Here is a 20,233-nt window from a genome sequence, read left to right on the forward strand (position 1 = left end):
GGATAAAGCTGTTATTTAAAGATTTGACAGACTGCTCTTCTCTCTCTTCACATGCTATGTTTCGCTTGTCTTTTTCTTCTGTTGCCAAACAGAGGGGACAGGTCATCCCATTTTATATATATATATATATATATATATATATATATATGGCCAACGGGGGTGGCTCCTTTGCCCCAGGGGATGGCTGACCCCAATTTTTTTTCTTTATTTTTTTAAAAAAAATTTTAAAAAAATTAAATAGGTGTCACGTATTAACATCTGATTGGTTCACGTGTCAATCCTAACGGATTGACTAATTTGGTCCTTTATCAAAACCCTAAGGAGTCCTGTGATAAAAATAAAACACCAGAAGGGTAAAAATAAAGTTACCAAACTTCATGGGATATTTGATATTTAACCCATATATATATATACATATATATATATATATATATGGTCATATGATATTCAAGAATCTTAAAAATTACCTTATTCTGATTTGTAATCTCACTAAAATTATTTTTTAGTTATTTTATGTTTATGTTTTGAAATACGATTTCAATAATTAAAATTATAAAAATTATGTTTTTAAAATTGTACAATTGTTTGGTAAAATATATTAAAAAATATTTTTTTATTAATTGAGTGTTTTGATAACATTAAGATATAATTGCAATGGCCAAATTACCAATAAGAAAAAAAGTTTATAACAGTTAAATAACTAACATTGTCTACAAGCCTCGGTAAAAGATCTAGATTCTCTTGAATTCTTAAGGAAACAAAATAACAAATTATATTCCCAAAATATTTATTTATTTCGTTTCTCTCCCAAAACAAAAACAACATGACTTTTTTTCTTCCTCATGTCAAAGTGAAATAAAATCTTAACTTTTTTAACTTTTCCCGTAAATTCTGAAAATTCTATATATATATATATATGGAAGAGAGTATTACACAATCTTCTTCTTGGAAAGAGTATTACATACATAAGTTTGGAGAGCGTTCTCAAGAACGCTCAGCATTTTATGCAGCAAATTCTAAGTTGTTTGGGGGCTTGGGTGTGAGATTTTTTTTTCTTGAAGCTGCAAATTTATTTATTTCATAATTACTGGAAGAAGTTAAAAAAGCTAAAATTTTATTTTACCTTGACAAGGGGAAGCAGAAGTGTAAGTTGTTTTCGTTTTGGGAGAAAAATGAGTTGTACATTGTTTTTTTTTTGTTTTGAGAGATAAACAAAATAAATAAATCACTTCTAAAAACAAATTACACCATTTATGTGTTGCCTTTTTATTTAGGGAATATAATGAGTTATTTCATTTCGTTAATAAGACCATAAAATGTGGCATTTATTTTAACCCTCAGATATAATGGACGATTAAATTTAAGAATTTGTGAAATTCGAATTCTTTAAGAATTCTAAGGGATCCGGATCCATTTTTAACACCTCTGCAAACAAAAGTATAACTTATAATTTGACTTTAATTTTAAGTTTTGAGTAGTGATTTATATAACACTGGTGTGCATAAACAGTGTGCACGCCAGTGTTATAATATTATAAAATAATATTTAAACAGTAAAAAAATATATATATTATAACACTGGTGTGCATAAACAGTGTGCACGCCAGTGTTATAATATTATAAAATAATATTTAAACAGTAAAAAAATATATATATTATAACACTGGCGTGCACACTATTCATGCACACCAGTGTTATATAAATCACTACTCTTAAAGTTTTATACTTAGGCAATTATATCTTGCTATGTTACTTGTCTTTTTGTTTTGTTCTTGTTTTTGTGTTTTTTTTTTCTTTTATTGAGACAAATTCGAAATAGACATATAATAGAAAATAGAAAAATAATCCATCAAATTAAATTAATAATGTTTATCAAATTCAACTGTTACATAATTCACTAATAATTTAAATTAGTACATGATAAAAAAAATAAAAAAAAAATAAAAAAGAAGAAGAGTATGGACATCAATTGAAAACATTGAAACAGATCATGAAAATAAACAACATAAAAAATAAAAAATAAAGTCATCATTAAAATAACAGCATGTATGATATAGTTTAATTAACAATCAAGATTAAATCTTAAAGTTGACTTACTTTTATAAATTTTTAATATAAAAGAGAAAATAAATTTTTTTTTTAAGAAATTCAATGTTGGTTGTTTGATTAAACTATAACGTATCTGCTGTTATTAAAATAATAACACGTAAGTCAAATCCACGGTCAATGTAAACTGTGCATTAAAAAGAAAAAATAAAAAAAATCATTACTGCACATTATCACTATGTGCATCACTGTGCACTGACAATGGCACAGTAATCCGAAAAAAATCATCTGTAAAAAAACCACGATCACATCACTACATTACTATGCATTACACAGTGACAAATCACTGTAAAATGTATAGTGATCGGAAAAAAGAATCTTGTTGTACATTGTACAGTAAAAAAAACAACACAGATCACTATAATCACGGCACACTGCGAGTCATTGTACATTCCAACAATAATTAGATTTTCAAATCTAATTAATGATTATTAGTAATTATCATTCTAACATTTTAAAGAAGCCTTTGAATTAATGTAGACTTGTTTATAACATTTTTAATTCAGTGTTAGTGTTGTTGCGAGTATTATACTTTTTATTATAAATTTTTTACAATTTGATGCGAGAAATTGTCTGTAATTAAATAATTAAATTTATTTTGCACTTATAGAGATCACCAAATATATATATATTCAATTGAGACAATGTATCTCTCAAATTAATAAAAATTGTCAATGTACCAATGACAAAAATACCTTAATAAATTTTTATTTTTTTTTTTTTAAAAAAAAAACTAATTTGATTTTTTTAAAAAAAAAAAATTTGGGTGTGGAAATTTAAAAATTATTTTTTATTATTATTTTTCAAATTTATTGGAGTATTTTTATCTTATGAAAAAATTGTGATCATTTTTATCTTTTGGCCAGCCTTAGGGAGAGACATTGCCAATTTTTTAATAGTTTAGATGAAACATTGGAGAAACATTTTGAATTAGGTGACGGTTTAAAAGAGATATATGAATTTGTTTTTTTTTTATTATTATTCTTTTCTTTTGGGTGTTTGCCTTTTTGATGTTGAAGCCTTCCTCACCTAACCATAGGGGTGTAAACGAGCCGAGCTTGGGCTGTCCAGGCTCGGCTCATTTATTTTTGGGCCAGGCTCGAGCTCGAGCTCAAGCCCGACTTTGCTGCACGAGCTCGGCTCGACAGGGTTGGAACCCTGTTCGAGCTCGAGCTCAAGCTCGTCAATTTTGCTTGAGCTCGAGCCTCGAGTTCGACTTTTTTTTTTTTTTTAGTAATTTAAGTGTATTAGATTACAAAAATCATCCATACAGAATATTTTGCACCTTAAAATACTAAAGAACGTTAACAAACATAACTGATTAATGTCAACCTTACAATTAAAACTAACAAAATCAACTAAAATGCTAAATAACATTAAACAAACATAACAAATTAATCTCAACATTACAATCATCCATACAGAATCAACTAAAATGTTAAAGAACATTAAACAAATATAACATATTAATCTCCACCTCACAATTCCATACATAATCAACTAAAATTTTTAAAAATAGTTATTTTATATATATATATATATATATATATATATATATATATATATATATTTCTTATATGTTTTTATATTAATATATACATATATTATATATATAATATATATACACACATATGCATAAATAATTTTTTTTTTATTAAAAAAAACAAAGGTATATAATATATTTGTTATTATTGAGTAAATGAGTAATGTTGATTATATATTGTTATTTGTTACTTGATAAAAAATATACGAGCCAAGCCTAATAAGAGAGGCGGGCCTTATACGAGCCGAGCTCACGAGCTTAGCCGAGTCGAGCCGAGCTTGCTTTGTTTAATATTCGAGCCATAATTTGTGTTCATGAAGCGCTTCATTTAATATTCGAGCCGAGCTTATGCGAGTTGAGCCCGAACTTGCTCGCGAGACGCTTCGCTCACTTAACAGCCCTACCTACCCACGTCCGAACCAAACAAATAATTCACTAAAAAAAGCAAACATCTTTTAATGGCATTTTTAAAACACCACTAATCATTTTTTCTTTTACACAATATATATATATATATATATATATTTTAAATGCCACAAGTGTTCGTGGCATTTTTTTTTTTTTAATTTTTTAAAAAGGGGCACTAAACTTTGTAGCTCTTAAAAAAAAAAAATTAAATTAAAAATTAAAAATGCAACTTAGTTTTGTAAAAAAATTAAAAATTCAACTTAATTTTGTCAAGTCAATTGATGGTCAACTTGAAAGTATTGATTAAATATATTTATTTCTATCGGTTTAAGTTTTTAGAATAAATAGTAATTTAATATGGTATTAAAGCCGAAAGCCTTAAGTTCGAACATTGACTCTGTCATTTACCCCTACCCCTCAATTTTTCTCTTATTTTCTCTCTAAAGTCTCAATATCTTGAGATTTATTTATTTTTTAAATTTTTTACCATAATTGAGCCTTAATTTTAAGAGAAATTTATTCCGATTTCATTCATGAATAATCAAGAGCATAAAAACTCTTACAATCACAGAGCATAAAGCTCTGAAATTCATAGCCGAAGCTAAAGGATTACACGTCATAGAGGTCAAAAACATATAAATCTTACACTGAAATCCTATGACGTCTACATCCGCTAACATACGCCCAATCTTCGCCTTATAGAGCAGATCTGCCCAGTACAGACTCAATTCGGGACATAGATAGCCATTATCCGAGCATGAGCAAAAGCACCATGCCAAAACTGGTCATTCTCGACCCGAAAGGCCAGAAAATTATTCACGTCCTAAGCCCAAATGCCAGGACAACAAAACAAGCAAGAAAATGCAGGAAAAAAAAAAAAAAAAACCCACCACATAGTAGCAAACATAGGAGTAAGGAGCGAAGGAGGCTGCGGGCATCGCGAAAAAAACAGCGATGGAGGGGGCTCCCTCCTCCAAACTGAGGACTTGTGCGGCACTCTCTAGAGAGAGCTAGGGTTATAATTGAGCCTTAATTAAATAGCATTGATTAACCATTTATCATAATTGGGGCCAACAAATCTGTATTTTCCTCAATTTGTAAACCATATCGATGCTTCTTCACATACATCTTATTTGTCAAATTTTTTGCCATATATAGACTCTCTAATTTCTGCCAAACTGATTCTGCCTTTTTCTTCATCAATCACATTGTGAATGACTTCATCTAATCAATTAAGATGGATTGCACTGGCAGCCTTCGCATCCATCTCTTTTCAAACATCATTCTCCATCTTCTCGAGTTTCTTCGCCTTTCCCAATAACGCCTTGTGAACTCCTTGTTAAATCAGTAAATCCTTCATACTTCTCTGCCAAATAGATAAATTTTTCTTCCCAATAAATTCTCAACTTCAAACTTGTACTTGTCATATTTGCCGTCAATTTGATTTCTCGAACCTTGGCTCTGGTACCACTTGTGTAGAAAACACGATCACAATTACGTTTAATATGGCGAGAATAAATCACACACAAGATAGCACAAAGGTTTAAGTGGTTCCCTCCATGTGAGGTACGTCCACTAGCGGAGACGATCACGAAAAAATTCACTATGAAAGATGGAGTTCAAAATATAGTAGAGAGAAAATCCTCCAATACACCAAAATCTTACTACCACACAATCGATATTATTCTCAAATAAGAAAACAAAAGACAGTAATACAATCTCTTCTTCTTTTGCTAGGACAAGATGGCAGTTGGTCTCTCTATTTTTCTCTCACCGGCACGAGGCTTCTTTTCCTTTTTCTCTTGCTACTCTCTGTTGCCAAGAAGAAAGGAAACAGAACCTCTCTCTCTCAGCACCTCAAAACACAAGCTGCTCCCTCAATTTTCTCTCTTGTTTTGAATACCCAAAACCAAGAAGAAACCTTGTGGCTTATTTCTCTATGGTAATGCGGTGCTCCTTTTTGTGCACATCTTTCCAAGAGGCTCATATCCCTTTTATAATACCTCAGAGTCGGCTACTCTCCCAATACATGTTGGAGAAGGAGATTTCTTCTCCTATTCCAAGTAGGTTACGGAAGACCAAAAGCAAAAGGAATGGGACAAAGCTTGTGGGGGCCTTGATTACTTAATAGGTGAAAGAAACACCCACACGTCAATAATATCTATATCACATTTATGATAAACTGTCATTTCATAATATTGCGTGTACTTTATAAATAACTGAATTTACCATTTAATGATGGGTACGTCATATGCATTTATACTCTCTAAGTCGTCAGACTTACCTTTATATTATTTCTATTTTTCTCTATATGTACAACTATGCGTTATAAATAGTTTAGTAGAAGATAGCTACTGCGAAACATCTAGTTATCTTAAAGGATTCGATCCGGGAGATGCTTGAGGACTTATTGCAAGCTTAGGCAGGTACTCATGGTAATTAGTACTTTTGAGTTATGCTATAGACTTAGGAGCTTTGATGTATACTTGCATATTAAGGTATAACATGAATCTAATGTAAAGATGATAACTTGTATAGTGTGATTTTAGCTACTTAATATCTTTGGTAGATACTCTGGCTATAAATTGTAATGATTAATGTTTATAGAACTTTAATACTTTCTGCTGCTTAATATCCTTTGTTTTCGAGGAGTAGAGGTCCTTGAGTCTTATCTCTCGAGGAATAATGCTAAAAGACAAACCGTAGAGTTAATTACCTGTTAATTAATTTCAGAGCATTATATAATGAGCCGGCCATGCTTGAAAATAATCCAAAGTAATTTTTCTTAAAAGAAAATTGCAAGTTCTATCCTTCACCCTTGTCAAAGTCGGAGGGAAATGGCTCATGAATAAAGAATCATGAGGGTGTTTGACAAACAACAACTCTCCACGACACTGTTAATATTTGAAATCATTAAAAAATAAAATAATGATTGATATAGGAAAATGAAAAAGTGGTATTGAAAAATGAAAAAATTTTGTTTTGTAGTGATTTAGTGATTTTTTTATTTGAATAATAATAAAAAGTAAATTATATAATATAAAAAGTGAACGATGTGATATAAAAGTGAGAATGTTTTTATGTTGATTTTTTTGGAAAAAAAAAAAATGAAGTTAATTGTGTAGGGAAATGTGGTGTAGTTTAACAAACAAGGCATATATAACCGTTTCGGACGACCCCGAAGTTGGAGCCCATTCAGTATGGAGTCAGACACATTACAGATGGGTTTGGTTAGGGTCAAAGTCCAATATTCATTTCATGGGGCTCTCAGTTGGATTCTTCCGGTCCAATGGGTGCATGGTTTTGAGGCTAAGGCTGGCCTAATTAGAATCACCGGGCTCCCCATGAATTTGCCCATGCATCTCCAAACCTTCAACTGATTTGACCAAAAACCAAATGCCAATGGCCCATAACAATGGGCTTGTGAGGGAAGCACTTTTACTAATGTAAAAACTGAAGGAAAAAAACAAACAGAAAAACAACTTAAAAGACAAAAACCAAAACAAGAAAAACACAACGCAAGCATCTTAAATTATAGGAAGAGGAGCACCATTCCACTCTTTCAGACAATCCAGCATAGGATCATTCAACTTCCCTGCACACATTGCCGTGAAAACCTTGTCGAAATCTTCACCCGGTGATCGAACTTCCTCACCAGTTAGCAAACTTGTTCCCAATTCTTCTCTCACAAACTTGTATAACGGGTAGGATCTGCAGTTCTTGATCAGATTCGGGATTACCGCTTTTCCATTCTCCAACTCTGTTCTTGCACTCTCTACTTCTTTTGGCAAAAGTGCCTTAAGCTCCTCCTCGAAGGATCCAATCTTTTGGAAAATGGATGTGCTCAAGTCCCTCTCTTTGTCGCCGTTGTTCAACGCGTGCTCCAGTAGAACTTGCCTCAGCTTCTGCATTAATGGGTATGTTGTGTTGCAGGGATCGTCAATGTAAGCAAAAACATACTCTTGGTCCAAAACTTTGAGCAAGTCTTCTTCACATAAACTGGATGGGTGAAGCTCGCCATTAGAGCCCGTGGTTAGGACTCTCTTGGCCACCTGACTCACTGTACTCTTGACTGTGTTCTTCAGGTTCTCCTCCAAATGTCGCAGATCAATTGCTTGACATAATGCGACTAAGAAAGTGGATGACATGAGCTTCAAAATGTCCACGGCCTCGGCTGTCTTTCTTGACGAAATGAACCCCAAGGAGTTCACATCTTGGTTATGTTGCTCAGCGCTTTGGACATGATTGGTGACAGGATTGGCTAGGAATTGGAGTTCGGAGCAATAAGATGCCATGGCAATTTCTGCACCTTTGAATCCATAATCCAGGCTTGGATTGCGGCTTGCTGAGAGATTTGAGGGCAACCCCTTGTTGTAAAAATCATTGACAAGCTCGGAAATTTGAGCAAACATCAATTTTCCAATTGAAGCAATGGCTAGGCGGGTGTTATCCATAGAAACACCAATTGGGGTCCCTTGGAAATTCCCACCATATAAAGCCTTATTCCTCGACACATCAATCAATGGGTTATCATTCACTGAGTTAATCTCCCGCTCAATCATTTTGGTTGATGTCCTGATCACTTCAATCTGTGGACCTAGCCATTGGGGAGAGGTGCGAAGGGCGTACATGTCTTTTTTAGGCTTCTGAAGGGGATTGGTATCATGCAACTTTTGAGCTGCTTTAACATAAGCACTTCCATCCAAAATGTGCTCCATTATAGCCGCTGCCTCTATTTGGCCGGGGTGGTGCTTCAATTTATGTGACAAGTGGTCTGTAAATTCGGGCTTTCCCTGCATGACTTCGGCAAAAATTGCAGATAAGATTTCGGAGAGAAGTGCTTGAATGTTGGCCTCAAAAAGAACAATGGAAGCTAGACCGGACCCAACTGTAGTGCCGTTCACTAGCGCTACACCCTCTTTGGGTTGTAACTCAAAAAACCCACCATTGATTCCGGCTTGTTCGAAGGCCTTGGTGGCGTCAAGGGACTCCCCGTTGGGCCCTACGGCCTTGGAATTGGGCCTGCCAGTCAAAAGCCCAGCTATATAGGACAGAGGAACCAGGTCGCCGGATGCAGTGATTGTTCCCCGGAGTGGCAAGCATGGGGTGATGTTGTGGTTGAGTAACTTGGAAATGGCTTCCATGATTTCAAACCTAATGCCTGAGTAGCCTTGGAGGAGGGTGTTGATCCTCACCAGCATGGCCGCCCTCGTCGTTGAATCAGGTAATGTGTGGCAAGATTCAGTGCCATTGCCAAAGATTCCAACATTCAAGAATCTGGTGCAAAAACAGTCCATGAAAACATATTCGCAAACATTTGTGGTGCATGAACATACATGATTCAAATGATTCATTATCATGTTGTAGGGAATTTTCACAGTATAAATTGGTTCGACTTCCATTGCTGAGTTATACTGACCGGCCACTTAAAGATTTCATTTGTTTCTTACATCCACTTATTACCATAAAAAAATAAAAATAAATAAAAAATTAAAAACTGTTACTATTCACATGTTACTAATTGCGCGAGATTAGTGATGTGTAAATAGTAACACGATTCCCACGTCACTATTATAAAATAGTAACGTTTAAATGTCACTAAAGTCGCATTTTAGTAACGTTTTCTTTAATGACTCAGTATTCACATGTAACCAAATTATGGAATTTTTGTAGTGTCTCTAATCAATAAGTTGAAAAAAAGTTGTAAGCTTTTGTCAAACCAAAATTCAAGCAAGTTATTTTTGAGACTTAATTGAATATTAAAAAATAATAAATAAATAAATTGAATATTAAAAGACTCTTCACGTGAACACTAAATAATATTTAGTTAAAAAATCGACAAAATATGATGATATTTTCATTAAAATGTAATTATGTATTATAATGTTAACATATAATAGAATGATTTTTTTTTTTTTTTTTTTTTTTTTTTGGAGCTACTTTGGTACTCAAACCACCTCCATGTACAGTGAGGTATTTTTGTCGTCCAAATAATATATTTTCTTCCTCGTTATGTAATAAATATTTATTAAAAAATCAGACTTAATATTAATACATGCAAATATGCAATTGAAATTAGACTAAGACCAGCACGACAGAAGTTTTATCTAGCTAGATACTTAATTAATTAATTACCTAATGAGCTCGTTTTGAAGGGCACCACCCTGATTGGTACTCCTGTGTGAGGATGCACCAAAACCAGCGGTGAGGGCATTACTCTCCACCACCCAGTCACTGCTGGCCTTGACTCCTGCTCGAGCTGCGTCAGAGAGCTCCACCTGGACCACGGCAGCATCGCCACCGCCGCGGGTTGCGACGGCCGCCACCTGAGATATGGTGAGGGTCTCATCTCCTAGCCGCACCACTGGCTTGCGGTACTCCTCCACCATGCGCTTCACCTCATCAAGGTGACTACCTTTCATCGAGTCCGCAGCCACGCCCCAGTTCAAGGGATCACCACCATTAATACTGCAAATCTTCATTGCACGTACAGGAAAGTAAAGGAGTACTATGAATTTTGGAAAGAAATGAAAACAGAATGAAAGTTTTGAAGCTGGAGAAGGAAAATATTGCAGAGATGGTTCACCCAAAACTGAGTTCTTTATAGGGTTGAAATGCTTTCACCCAAAACTGAGTTCTTTATAGGTTTGAAATGCTTTCACCAACTTTTTTTGTCCGCATATGAAAGGAGGGAGAATTCGAACTAGTGACCTCTATTTCATTAAATATAATCCAAATCAATTGAACTACCTCTTGAGGACTACCAAGTACTAACCTTATCCTTTACTAAAGCGGTATGGTTTTTAAAGCACTTCTAACTTTAAAGATGTTGACGTGGTGTGCCCATTTATTGGGTGGGCCCTGTTGGTTTCGTTTCCTACTGTGCTTTGGAGACTTTTCACCAAGGAGTTTTGTTTGACCAACTATTGCATCTTATATATAGCGTCTATACAGGGGGCTGGCTCAATGGCCAAGCGGTCGCTTAGGACCCAGTTAGTAAGGCCTAAAATTTTTTTTAATTTTATTTTAACTTAAGGTTTAGTTTTTTTTTATTTAAATAAGGTCCAAAATTTTTCTTCATAAAAATTTAAGGCCTCTAAAATAAGGCTCCAATATAATAAGCCCATTGTAAAATATGCCACATCAATTTGCCACATCAATTTTTTTAAGCAACTAGTTAGAAGTTAAACTTAAAAGTCATGAAACAAGAATGAAAATAATAATATTATTATTAAAATAAATATTATTTAATTAATATTTAAATATTAAAAAAAATAATGTTGAACTTCAAAATTTTGCCTAAGCCTCCAAATACATTGAGCCAGCCCTGCGTGTATATTCGGCCTTTGTGAATTGCGAGCAGGTAAAAAGGGCGCCACACAGCTTATTGCTTCCTTTATAGTTTTGGCAGTCGTGTGGAACAATAGGAGAATCAGTGAAGTGCCGTACGTCTTCTTCTTAGTTTCGATGAATTGAATCGGGCCGTGATTGACAGCACGCCCGGCAAAACAAAAAAAATTAAAATTTTTTAATATAAAAAAAAAAATAAAAAAAATTTGCCGGCTTGCTATTAGCTTTACCCAATTGGAAACAAGAGAGAATAACTGAGGAGCATTGCAGTGCAAGTTATTAAAGAGCACCAATACTGTTTTCTTCTTGGTTTTCGAGGAACCCAAAACAAGAGAGAAAAATAAATGATGCTATTGTGGGTGAGAAAAAAAAAATAGGGACCAACCATCATCTTGTCCTAACAAAAGAATAAGAGTTTGTATTTCTGTCTATTGTATTCTTTTGGAAAATAATTTATATTGTGTGATAGTGAGATTTGGGTATATAGGAGTTTTAAGTCTAGGTGATTTTCTCTCTACTATATTTTTGTACTTCATATTTTTTTCATAATGAATTTCTTCATGATCGCCTCATCCAATGAACATACCTTATATTGAGAAAAACACTTAAATCTTAGTGTTATTTTGTGTGTGATTGTTCTCGCATTATTTAACCGTAATTGTGATCGTTTGTTTTTTTGCACAACAAAAGGCTTATATCCCTTTCATGGATTTTCTATTGATGAAGTAGAGTCAATTTTTTTTTTTTTTTTCTCTATTTAATATGGAGAGAGGAAAAAGAAAAATTACAAGGTAACCCAAACAATAGCTCCTAGCCAACCAGAAAAAAGACGTTGAGAGAAAGTAACAAAGTAACCACCAAGAATAGGTCAAATAAATGACCTGGCCCATTAAGGGCTTGTTTGAGATTGCATTTAATAGGCTTAAAGTGCTTTTAACACTCAAAAAGTTAATTTGAAAAAAAATAAAAATAAAAAATAAAATATTCGCTTGGTAAAAAAATTAAAAGCAGTTCTAAAGATCTAAAAAGCTTAAAAATCGTCAAAACGCACTTTTGACAAAAGCTTAAAAATGAAGTTTTTGCCCAAAAACTCTTTTTGACTTAAAAACTATATTTCTCAAACGTAATCCCAAACAAGCACTAAGAGAATCAACGTGGCCATAAAAAGCTACAAGTAAAAGACTCTAGAATGGAATTTGGAGTCGTTGCAAGTAACACGTACAACAACAGAACCAACACCAAAAAAGGCTAGATCAGAGTCACCGACGAGCAGCCACACCACAACAAATAAAACCAGAAGTAAGATTTGAGTCATATATTGAAAAGCTTATTGAGATGCTTTTAAATGAGTGGTAATGGAGTAAAAATAACATTATAGAGAGGAAAAAAATAATTAAAAGATAGTACTAAATAATAGGAAAAATTACAGTTTACCCCATAAAGTTGACAACGTTTTTCAATTCGAACACCAAAATTTCAATTTTTGCAATCCACCCCTACAAAGTTCCATTTTTTTTTCAATTCGACCAATATTATCCCAAAATTCTCATATTGCCCCTAATTTTTATTAAAAAACAAAAAAAACAAAAAACAAATTTGGGGTTGCAAAAATGGCGAAAAAAAAAAAAAAAAAAAATATGGGCAATATGGGAAGTTTGGATACAATTGGTCAAATTGTAAAAATTTGGAACTTTGGGGGGATAGATTGCAAAAATTGAAACTTTGGTATTCAAATTAAAAAACACTGTCAACTTTAAGGGGATAATCTGTAATTTTCCCTAAATAATATGTCTTCCAAACTATTTGGCCAAAAGGCCCAAAACTCAACTCATGCTTGAATTTCAACTTAATTATCGTCAATAATTACCTTATGGGGTTTAAATATAATAAAAATCAGAGAAAACTAGATAGTAATTAAGAACATTTAGCTGCATGCATCTTCTTTAATTCCCATAAATAATTAGCTATTAATGGTTCATCCCTAGATTACTTCTTTATAATTAGGATAATGTAAGGGCTTACAATTGTTGAATCGTGACCATTCATTTACAAATGTACGGCCAAGATCATGCCATGTGATCGATAAATAAATAAATAAAGCTTAACAAGTCATGGTCACCACCACAACCATCCAGCACTAGTTTTCTTTGGGTTGGTGAAGCATGCCCCAACTTCTGATCATAGTTAAACACAAAATTCTTATACTTTGGATAATGGTTATAATTATCGTTTAATTAATGCTTAATTAATTAGAATTAGATCGTGGGAGTAGAACATTAACAACGACGGGGAACAGGATCCTCTCCCGTCCATAATGGACTGGAGAATATTCAGTTCATGGTTAGGATTTTTTTTCAAAAATTCTATAGTTACAAATGGGACACATAACTCATCAATAAAAATAATAATAAAATATTATTTTAAATTAAAAATAAAAAAAAATAAAAAATAAGAAAAAATAAGGGGGGTGGCTGGCCACCCCCATTTTGGGTAGGGGGTGGCACAAGCCACCCCCAATGTCCGGCCAGGGGGTGGCCGAACCACCCCCAAGAGCCTTGGGGGTGGCTCGGCCACCCCCTCTTGGCCAAGGGGTGGCTTCGGCCACCCCCTAGCCGGACATTGGAGGTGGCTTGTGCCACCCCCTACCCAAAATGGGGGTGGCCGGCCACCCCCCTTATTTTTTCTTATTTTTTATTAATTTGTTTTTTAATTTAAAATAATATTTTATTATTATTTTTATTGATGGGATATGTGTCCCATTTGTGGTCATAGGATTTCTGAAAAGAAATTTTGACTATAAACTGGATATTCTCTAGTCCATAATGGACTGCAGAGGATCCTGTTCCCAACGACGGACTTAGTTAGAAATTCCTTTTTTAAGAGAGTCAATTTGAATCACCCATGGCCCCCCTTGCATTGGATAATCAATATTTAAACTTTGCCGAATTAAATGAATTGAATTAGTGACAAAAATATTTAACCTATAATAGAATTACCTATGAAAATTATTCATTTTACCGTTAAAATTTTATTTTATTATATATATATATATATATATATATATATATAAAATCTAATATGAAACATAAAACAGAGAATTGTATGAGAGCATTCCCATCTTCTGTTTTTTATTAAGTATTATTGGGAACAACAATAATGAAATTTTTAGCCTACTGTTGGATACTTAAGATTTTTAAACACATTGAATATTTAATTGAAATAAAAAATAAATGACAAACTTAAGACCTTCGTTATAAAATATTATATTAAATTACTACTTATCTCAAGAGCTTAAACTCATAAAAAATGTATGATTTAATTATCTAATTAATATTCTAATATATATAACCAACACAAAATCTTTCTAATATCTTATAGAATCTTTCTATAAGATTCTTTTTTTTTTTTTTCACGTCATTCTCTCATCTTTTTACTTTCAAAATTACCTTACAAATCCATTGATGATTTTGAAAAGTATGGGGATGAGAGAATGATCATGAAATGATATATGTATCATGTCTCATTTTATAAAGTAGAAATTGCCCAATGTCTATTAAGATCAAATCAGTGTTCTTATTATGCCTTATTTGATAATACTTTTTAGAGCATGTTTTTGGCTTTTTAATTGTAATATACCATAAAAATAAAAGTTGTTCTGCGTTTTTTGTGTTTGAAATTGTATGTTAATACTTTTATTTTTCTTCTTCTTAAAAGGTCAAAAAAAAAAAAAAAAATCCAAAAAAAAAACATTTATCAAACCAACATATGGTCTATATTGAAATCTTTTCACTTAACCCGCAAGTAAGAACCATTGAATTAATCAAAACAAGATATGGTACTTTTCACCTACCCACTTTATAAGAACCAAATCAGGTTAATCAATAATATTTTTTTAGCATTTCTCTCCAAATAAATATTAGAAAAAGGGAAATTGTCAAAATTGATCAAAACTCCACCTACCGAGTTGGTAAGAATCATTCACTTAATCAAACACAATAATTTTTTGTCTTCTTTTATTTTATTTTTTATTTTTTTTATTCAATTGTCCACTCTAATCATTTCTTCTATTTTAAGTTAGTGGGAGGCCGGAAAAAGGTAGTTTTGATTGGATCGACTAATAGAAAAAATAGCTGATAATTTTTTATACGATTTGAAAACTTAACACATTTGACACGAAATTAACAAGTTAAGGTTGAAGGATTTGACCATTTTAATTAAACGAGTCGAATTAGAATTGACATATATAATATTATATTCATGCCTCTCATCAACATAGGTCTCAATTGGCTTAATAAACCCATAAAAAATGCACCTAAACCGGGTCAAAAATAGCTTGTTCGGGTTTTTTTGGGCTCCCAATTTCGTTCCTAGAGTGCATGGTATTGAGGGTTCTGCAGGCTAAATAGCACTAACAAAACCAAATATTACGACCCACGAATAGAAACCCGGCCCATTTATAATAGCATCGAGCTCATAAAAGAAATTTTTGAACCCAAGGGGGTTTTAATTAAGAAGCACAGGCAAGCCTAGAATGGGCCTAGAATCGCGAAATGCTATTCCAGAATCTGGTTCTGGACTAATTATCACCACCTTTTTTTTTTTTTTTTTGGTGTAAAAAAAAGGGTTTTTTGGGGGAATAATTATAGAAGGTGGAGTATTTTTTAAAAAATTGATTCAATTACAATGAATAAAACGAAAGAATAAGAATGGCCATTCCATTATAGTTTTTTCTATTCTTAGTGCAAAAGCAAATTTTTGTAAACCAAACGACAGGTCATTTACAAAACGAGGAAAAAATCACCAGAATGGCAAAAGGGAGACGGTGAGGCTTCTTATATTAGACTTTATGTGACAATTGTTTTATTGTTAGGCGATGAGCTCGTGAACATTAAGAGCATGTTTGAAATTGTGTTTGAGAGATACAGCTTTTAAGTTAAAAAAAGTTTTTGGGTAAAAACTTCATTTTTAAACTTTTGCCAAAAGTGTTTTTTGAAAATTTTTAAGCCTTTTGAACCGTTAGAAGCACTTTAATTTTTTTATCAAACAAATATATATTTTTTTTTTCAAACGAACTTTTTGAGTGTTAAAAGCACTTTTAGACCCCTCAAATGCAATTTCAAACAGACCCTAAGACGACAGGACTAATTTGAGGCTTTGAACACTAAGCTTTTTTACAACCAAAAAAAAAAAAAAAAACATTATTAAGAATAAGATTTAATTAGTTAATCCTGACTGAGCTAATATTAGTACCAGCTATCACCTTTCCCAAAAGCATTCTAAATTTCTTTTATCATTTAGCATTTGTCAGATATCATTTTATCTGAAGCACTCAATTTTCTAACTTTCTTGAAACATTTCCCTACATATATATCCCCGTCCCACAAACATCCTAAAAACATTTCATATCGAATTCGTTTGTTTCATTTTCTGAGAAAGTGACATACTTTCTGATGTTTGTTGACGATCATGAATATCATACGAAAATGAGATTTCGTTTAAAAGTATCAGAGTGTATCGTGTTTTGAGTTGTATGTTAATGTATTTGTTTTAATAAGTGACAACAAAAAGAATTAACATAAATGGCCCTCCATTATCTAGAATTGTAATTTAAGATTTAAATAATATTATTAATATATATAAAATCACTTGTTTAAAAAAAAAAAAAAAAAAAAATGTTGGCATTTTGACTAATTATTATATGCTACATCTAATTTGCCCCTTCATATAGTTCCCCTATAAAAGGGTGGGGAAAACTATATATGTAGGCACCAGAAATTAAAGAAATTACTTAATTTTATAATTGTGAATCTTGGAAATAATTTGCCATACTCTTAAATGAATGTAATAATTTCAGAATGAGAAGATTGACTTTATTGTTGCCCAAACTCGACGGAAAACGTCATCAATGATTCAATCCATAATAACCTTTTATAGCACTTGGTTTAGAAGAAAAATAAATAAATATATAAAAATCCTTGATAGCATATGAAATATCATTATTATAATATTATTTTAGATTCATTTGGATTTGCGATGCAAAACACAATTTTTTAAAAACGCAATTAAGCGTTTGACACAGTGACGGATATACTTAGGGGCGGTGCAGAGCGTCCGCCGCGTTCAAAAAATTTGGAATTTTTTTTTTTTTTTTTATAAGATAGTTTTTTAATTTTTGAAGCCCTCGCCCCTACTCCTCTTCTTCCTTCTCGCGCGGTTATATCGTCCTCCTCCTCTTGGCTCGTCTCTGTCTTCCTCTTCTTATTGGCTTTCCTCATCTTTTTGTCTTGCCCCTATCTTCTCTCGCCTCTCTTTGACGTTTCTGAAGGGTTATTGGTTTGTAGCATAGAAGTATCTAGATGACCGATTCATAGGGAATTGCTAAAGTCTATTTAAAGTAGGTGAAAATATTAATTACTTGGGGGGTGAAAATGATAGAGGGGAGGGGGGTGGGGAGGTGGCTGCATATGGAGAAAATAGTGCGTTTTGTAGACTTGTAGTCTAGGCAGCCAACAAGCTTCAATCACCCTCTCTTTTTCTTTTCTTTTCTTTTTTTTTTCTTTTTTTTTTTCTTTAAGTTATTCTCCATGTAGCCTAACATTGCTAAATTCACACTACCATTAATTTTTATTTTTTTTAATTTTTAAATCACATTAACCATTTTAGGTTGCTATAAGTGAAATAAAATATATATATATATATATATATATATATATATATATATTACATCTTTTTTTTTTTTTTTTGGTGTCATTTTTGCTTCTAAATGCATTTTTGTTTTCATTTTGTTACTAAACATCAGTAATAGTAAAACAAAAAAACACTTAAAAAGAAAACATAGTTACCAAATACCTAAACAATTTTTTAGTGGTAGAACTTTCTAATAAAATTTTACGGACATAAGTTATATTTTCCGATCAATCTTAAACATGCTCATAGTTTAGTAGGTCCCTAGAATTTTCATTGTCTAGTAACAAAATAGTAGTTTTATATATAAACATATATCAACGTCGTTGACCAACAAATCAGTGAGCTACTTCTAGTGCTATTTCCTACAATTTCTCTTGCAGGGTTGAGTTTTTGAAGAGTAATAAATTTAGGTGGACCAAAAAAGAAGCAAGACTTAGTGAATAAGCATCCAATAAATGATGGATCATACAGACTTCATAAAGGATAAATATTTTATATTAAGAATACATATATTATGTTATAAAGTATTTTTATTTTAAATTGTATGCATCATATTTTTTTTATATATTATAGAAATATACTAAATAAAATTTTCCTACTCAAGTCAATTCCTACTTCCGCCACTGGTTTGATACAATCGTAATTTGGCTTTTAAAACCGTGCTTTCTAAAAAATGAACATCGATCTTTGCTAGTAATTTGAAAATATTGGTTTTTCTATGTTTTCAAATCCTAATTTTTTTAAAAACGCATATTTTCAAACGATACATGCATTTTATGCAATTTAGTTTAAATCCGCACTTTTAGTTGAGGAGAAACTTCACTGAAGACCCCCGAACTTCCACTCGTTTTGAAATACCTCTCATAAACTTCAAAATCTCTTAATTTAGTCCCCTGAACTTTCAATTGCTCTCAATTTAGACCCCTATGTCAATTTTAGCCGTTAAAAATACAAGAAAAAGACCAAAATATTCTTGATTTTTGATTTTTTTTTTTTAAATAAAAAAAGTTTTGGAAGTTGGAATTTTATACAAAAGTTAAGGGTATAAACGTCATGTAACATTTAAAATTTGACGGAGGGGTATAAATTGAGAGCAATTGAAAGTTCATGGAACTAAATTGAGAGATTTTAAAATTTAGGGAGAGTATTTTAAAATTGGTAGAAGTTCGGGGGTCTTTAGTGAAATTTCCGCTTTAATTAATCTACAAATTCACAATGCCGACCGCACTCTTCAATATTTAATTAAATTGAGGTGAGAGACAAGAAGAATGTGCAATATCTTTTTGTACAAGATATGCTCGATTGCTGCCTGCGATTTTTCCATCTCACTAGAAAACGTGAGTTTAGAAATCGTACGTTCACATTGATCGAAAAATTAATTATTCAATTAAGAAATGATTTGTATGGTAATCCAGCCTATCATTTTCTGCAATAGCAGCCACGTACCAATGCATCCAAATTGACAATTGAAAAATCAGCTTCAAAGCTAAATTTTTTATTTATCAAATTGGATTCGGCCAAAATGCATATGTCATCGATCGCCCTACTTTTCAAGACAAACGCCAACCAATTCTTGCTTCAATTCCAAAACTTTCCACCCAATTATGATTAGCGCGCTTATCAGCCAATGCAATCAGCAAACTTGTCTCTCTAAATGTGCCGAGAACGCGTTTTTTTTTTTTTTTTCTTCAAGTATAATGTTAAAAATTACATTTTTATCTCATAATTATTTTCTCTTACCTTCCTTTTTTTCTCGAACCGTAACACCACTCCACTCACCTCTATGAGGAACCCAATTCTCTTTTTTTTCTTGTAATAATGTTTATGATTTGTTGATGACAGTATTTGGTGTTGTCTAACGTCATGATTTTGTTCAACTGAAGATTATATTATGACATTATAGTCATATGTGTGTGGGTGTTGTGTATAATATAAAAAATCAATTAATGGTGTACTGTTGCTGTCTTTCATTGGGCTACGTAGCTGTAATTTATTCTAGTTGTCTATTTTTATAAATTATTTTAATGTGCACCATATTGCCTTGTAAGAGGGTTTTTTGGCTTCTACTTAAGAGCTAAGCAATCCAGTTTTTTGGCTTCTACTTAAGAGTTAAGCAATCCAGTTTGCATATAGCGCGACA

General features: G+C 32.4%; 1 protein-coding gene across 1 annotated transcript; it reads right to left on the reverse strand.

Moving 5' to 3' along the window:
• Positions 1–7,450: 7,450 nt before the first annotated feature.
• Positions 7,451–10,703, reverse strand: LOC132186162 (phenylalanine ammonia-lyase G1). Its single transcript, XM_059599999.2, has 2 exons — positions 10,192–10,703; positions 7,451–9,333 (listed from the first exon to the last, which is right to left on the reverse strand). Exons 1-2 carry the CDS (start codon positions 10,536–10,538, stop codon positions 7,584–7,586), a joined length of 2,097 nt encoding a protein of 698 aa, XP_059455982.2. The 5' UTR covers positions 10,539–10,703; the 3' UTR covers positions 7,451–7,583.
• Between the last annotated feature and the right edge of the window lie 9,530 nt (positions 10,704–20,233).

The sequence above is a fragment of the Corylus avellana genome, chromosome 6 (genome assembly GCF_965113065.1).
Source record: "Corylus avellana chromosome 6, dhCorAvel1.hap1.2, whole genome shotgun sequence".
In the NCBI taxonomy this organism is placed as follows: Eukaryota; Viridiplantae; Streptophyta; class Magnoliopsida; order Fagales; family Betulaceae; genus Corylus; species Corylus avellana.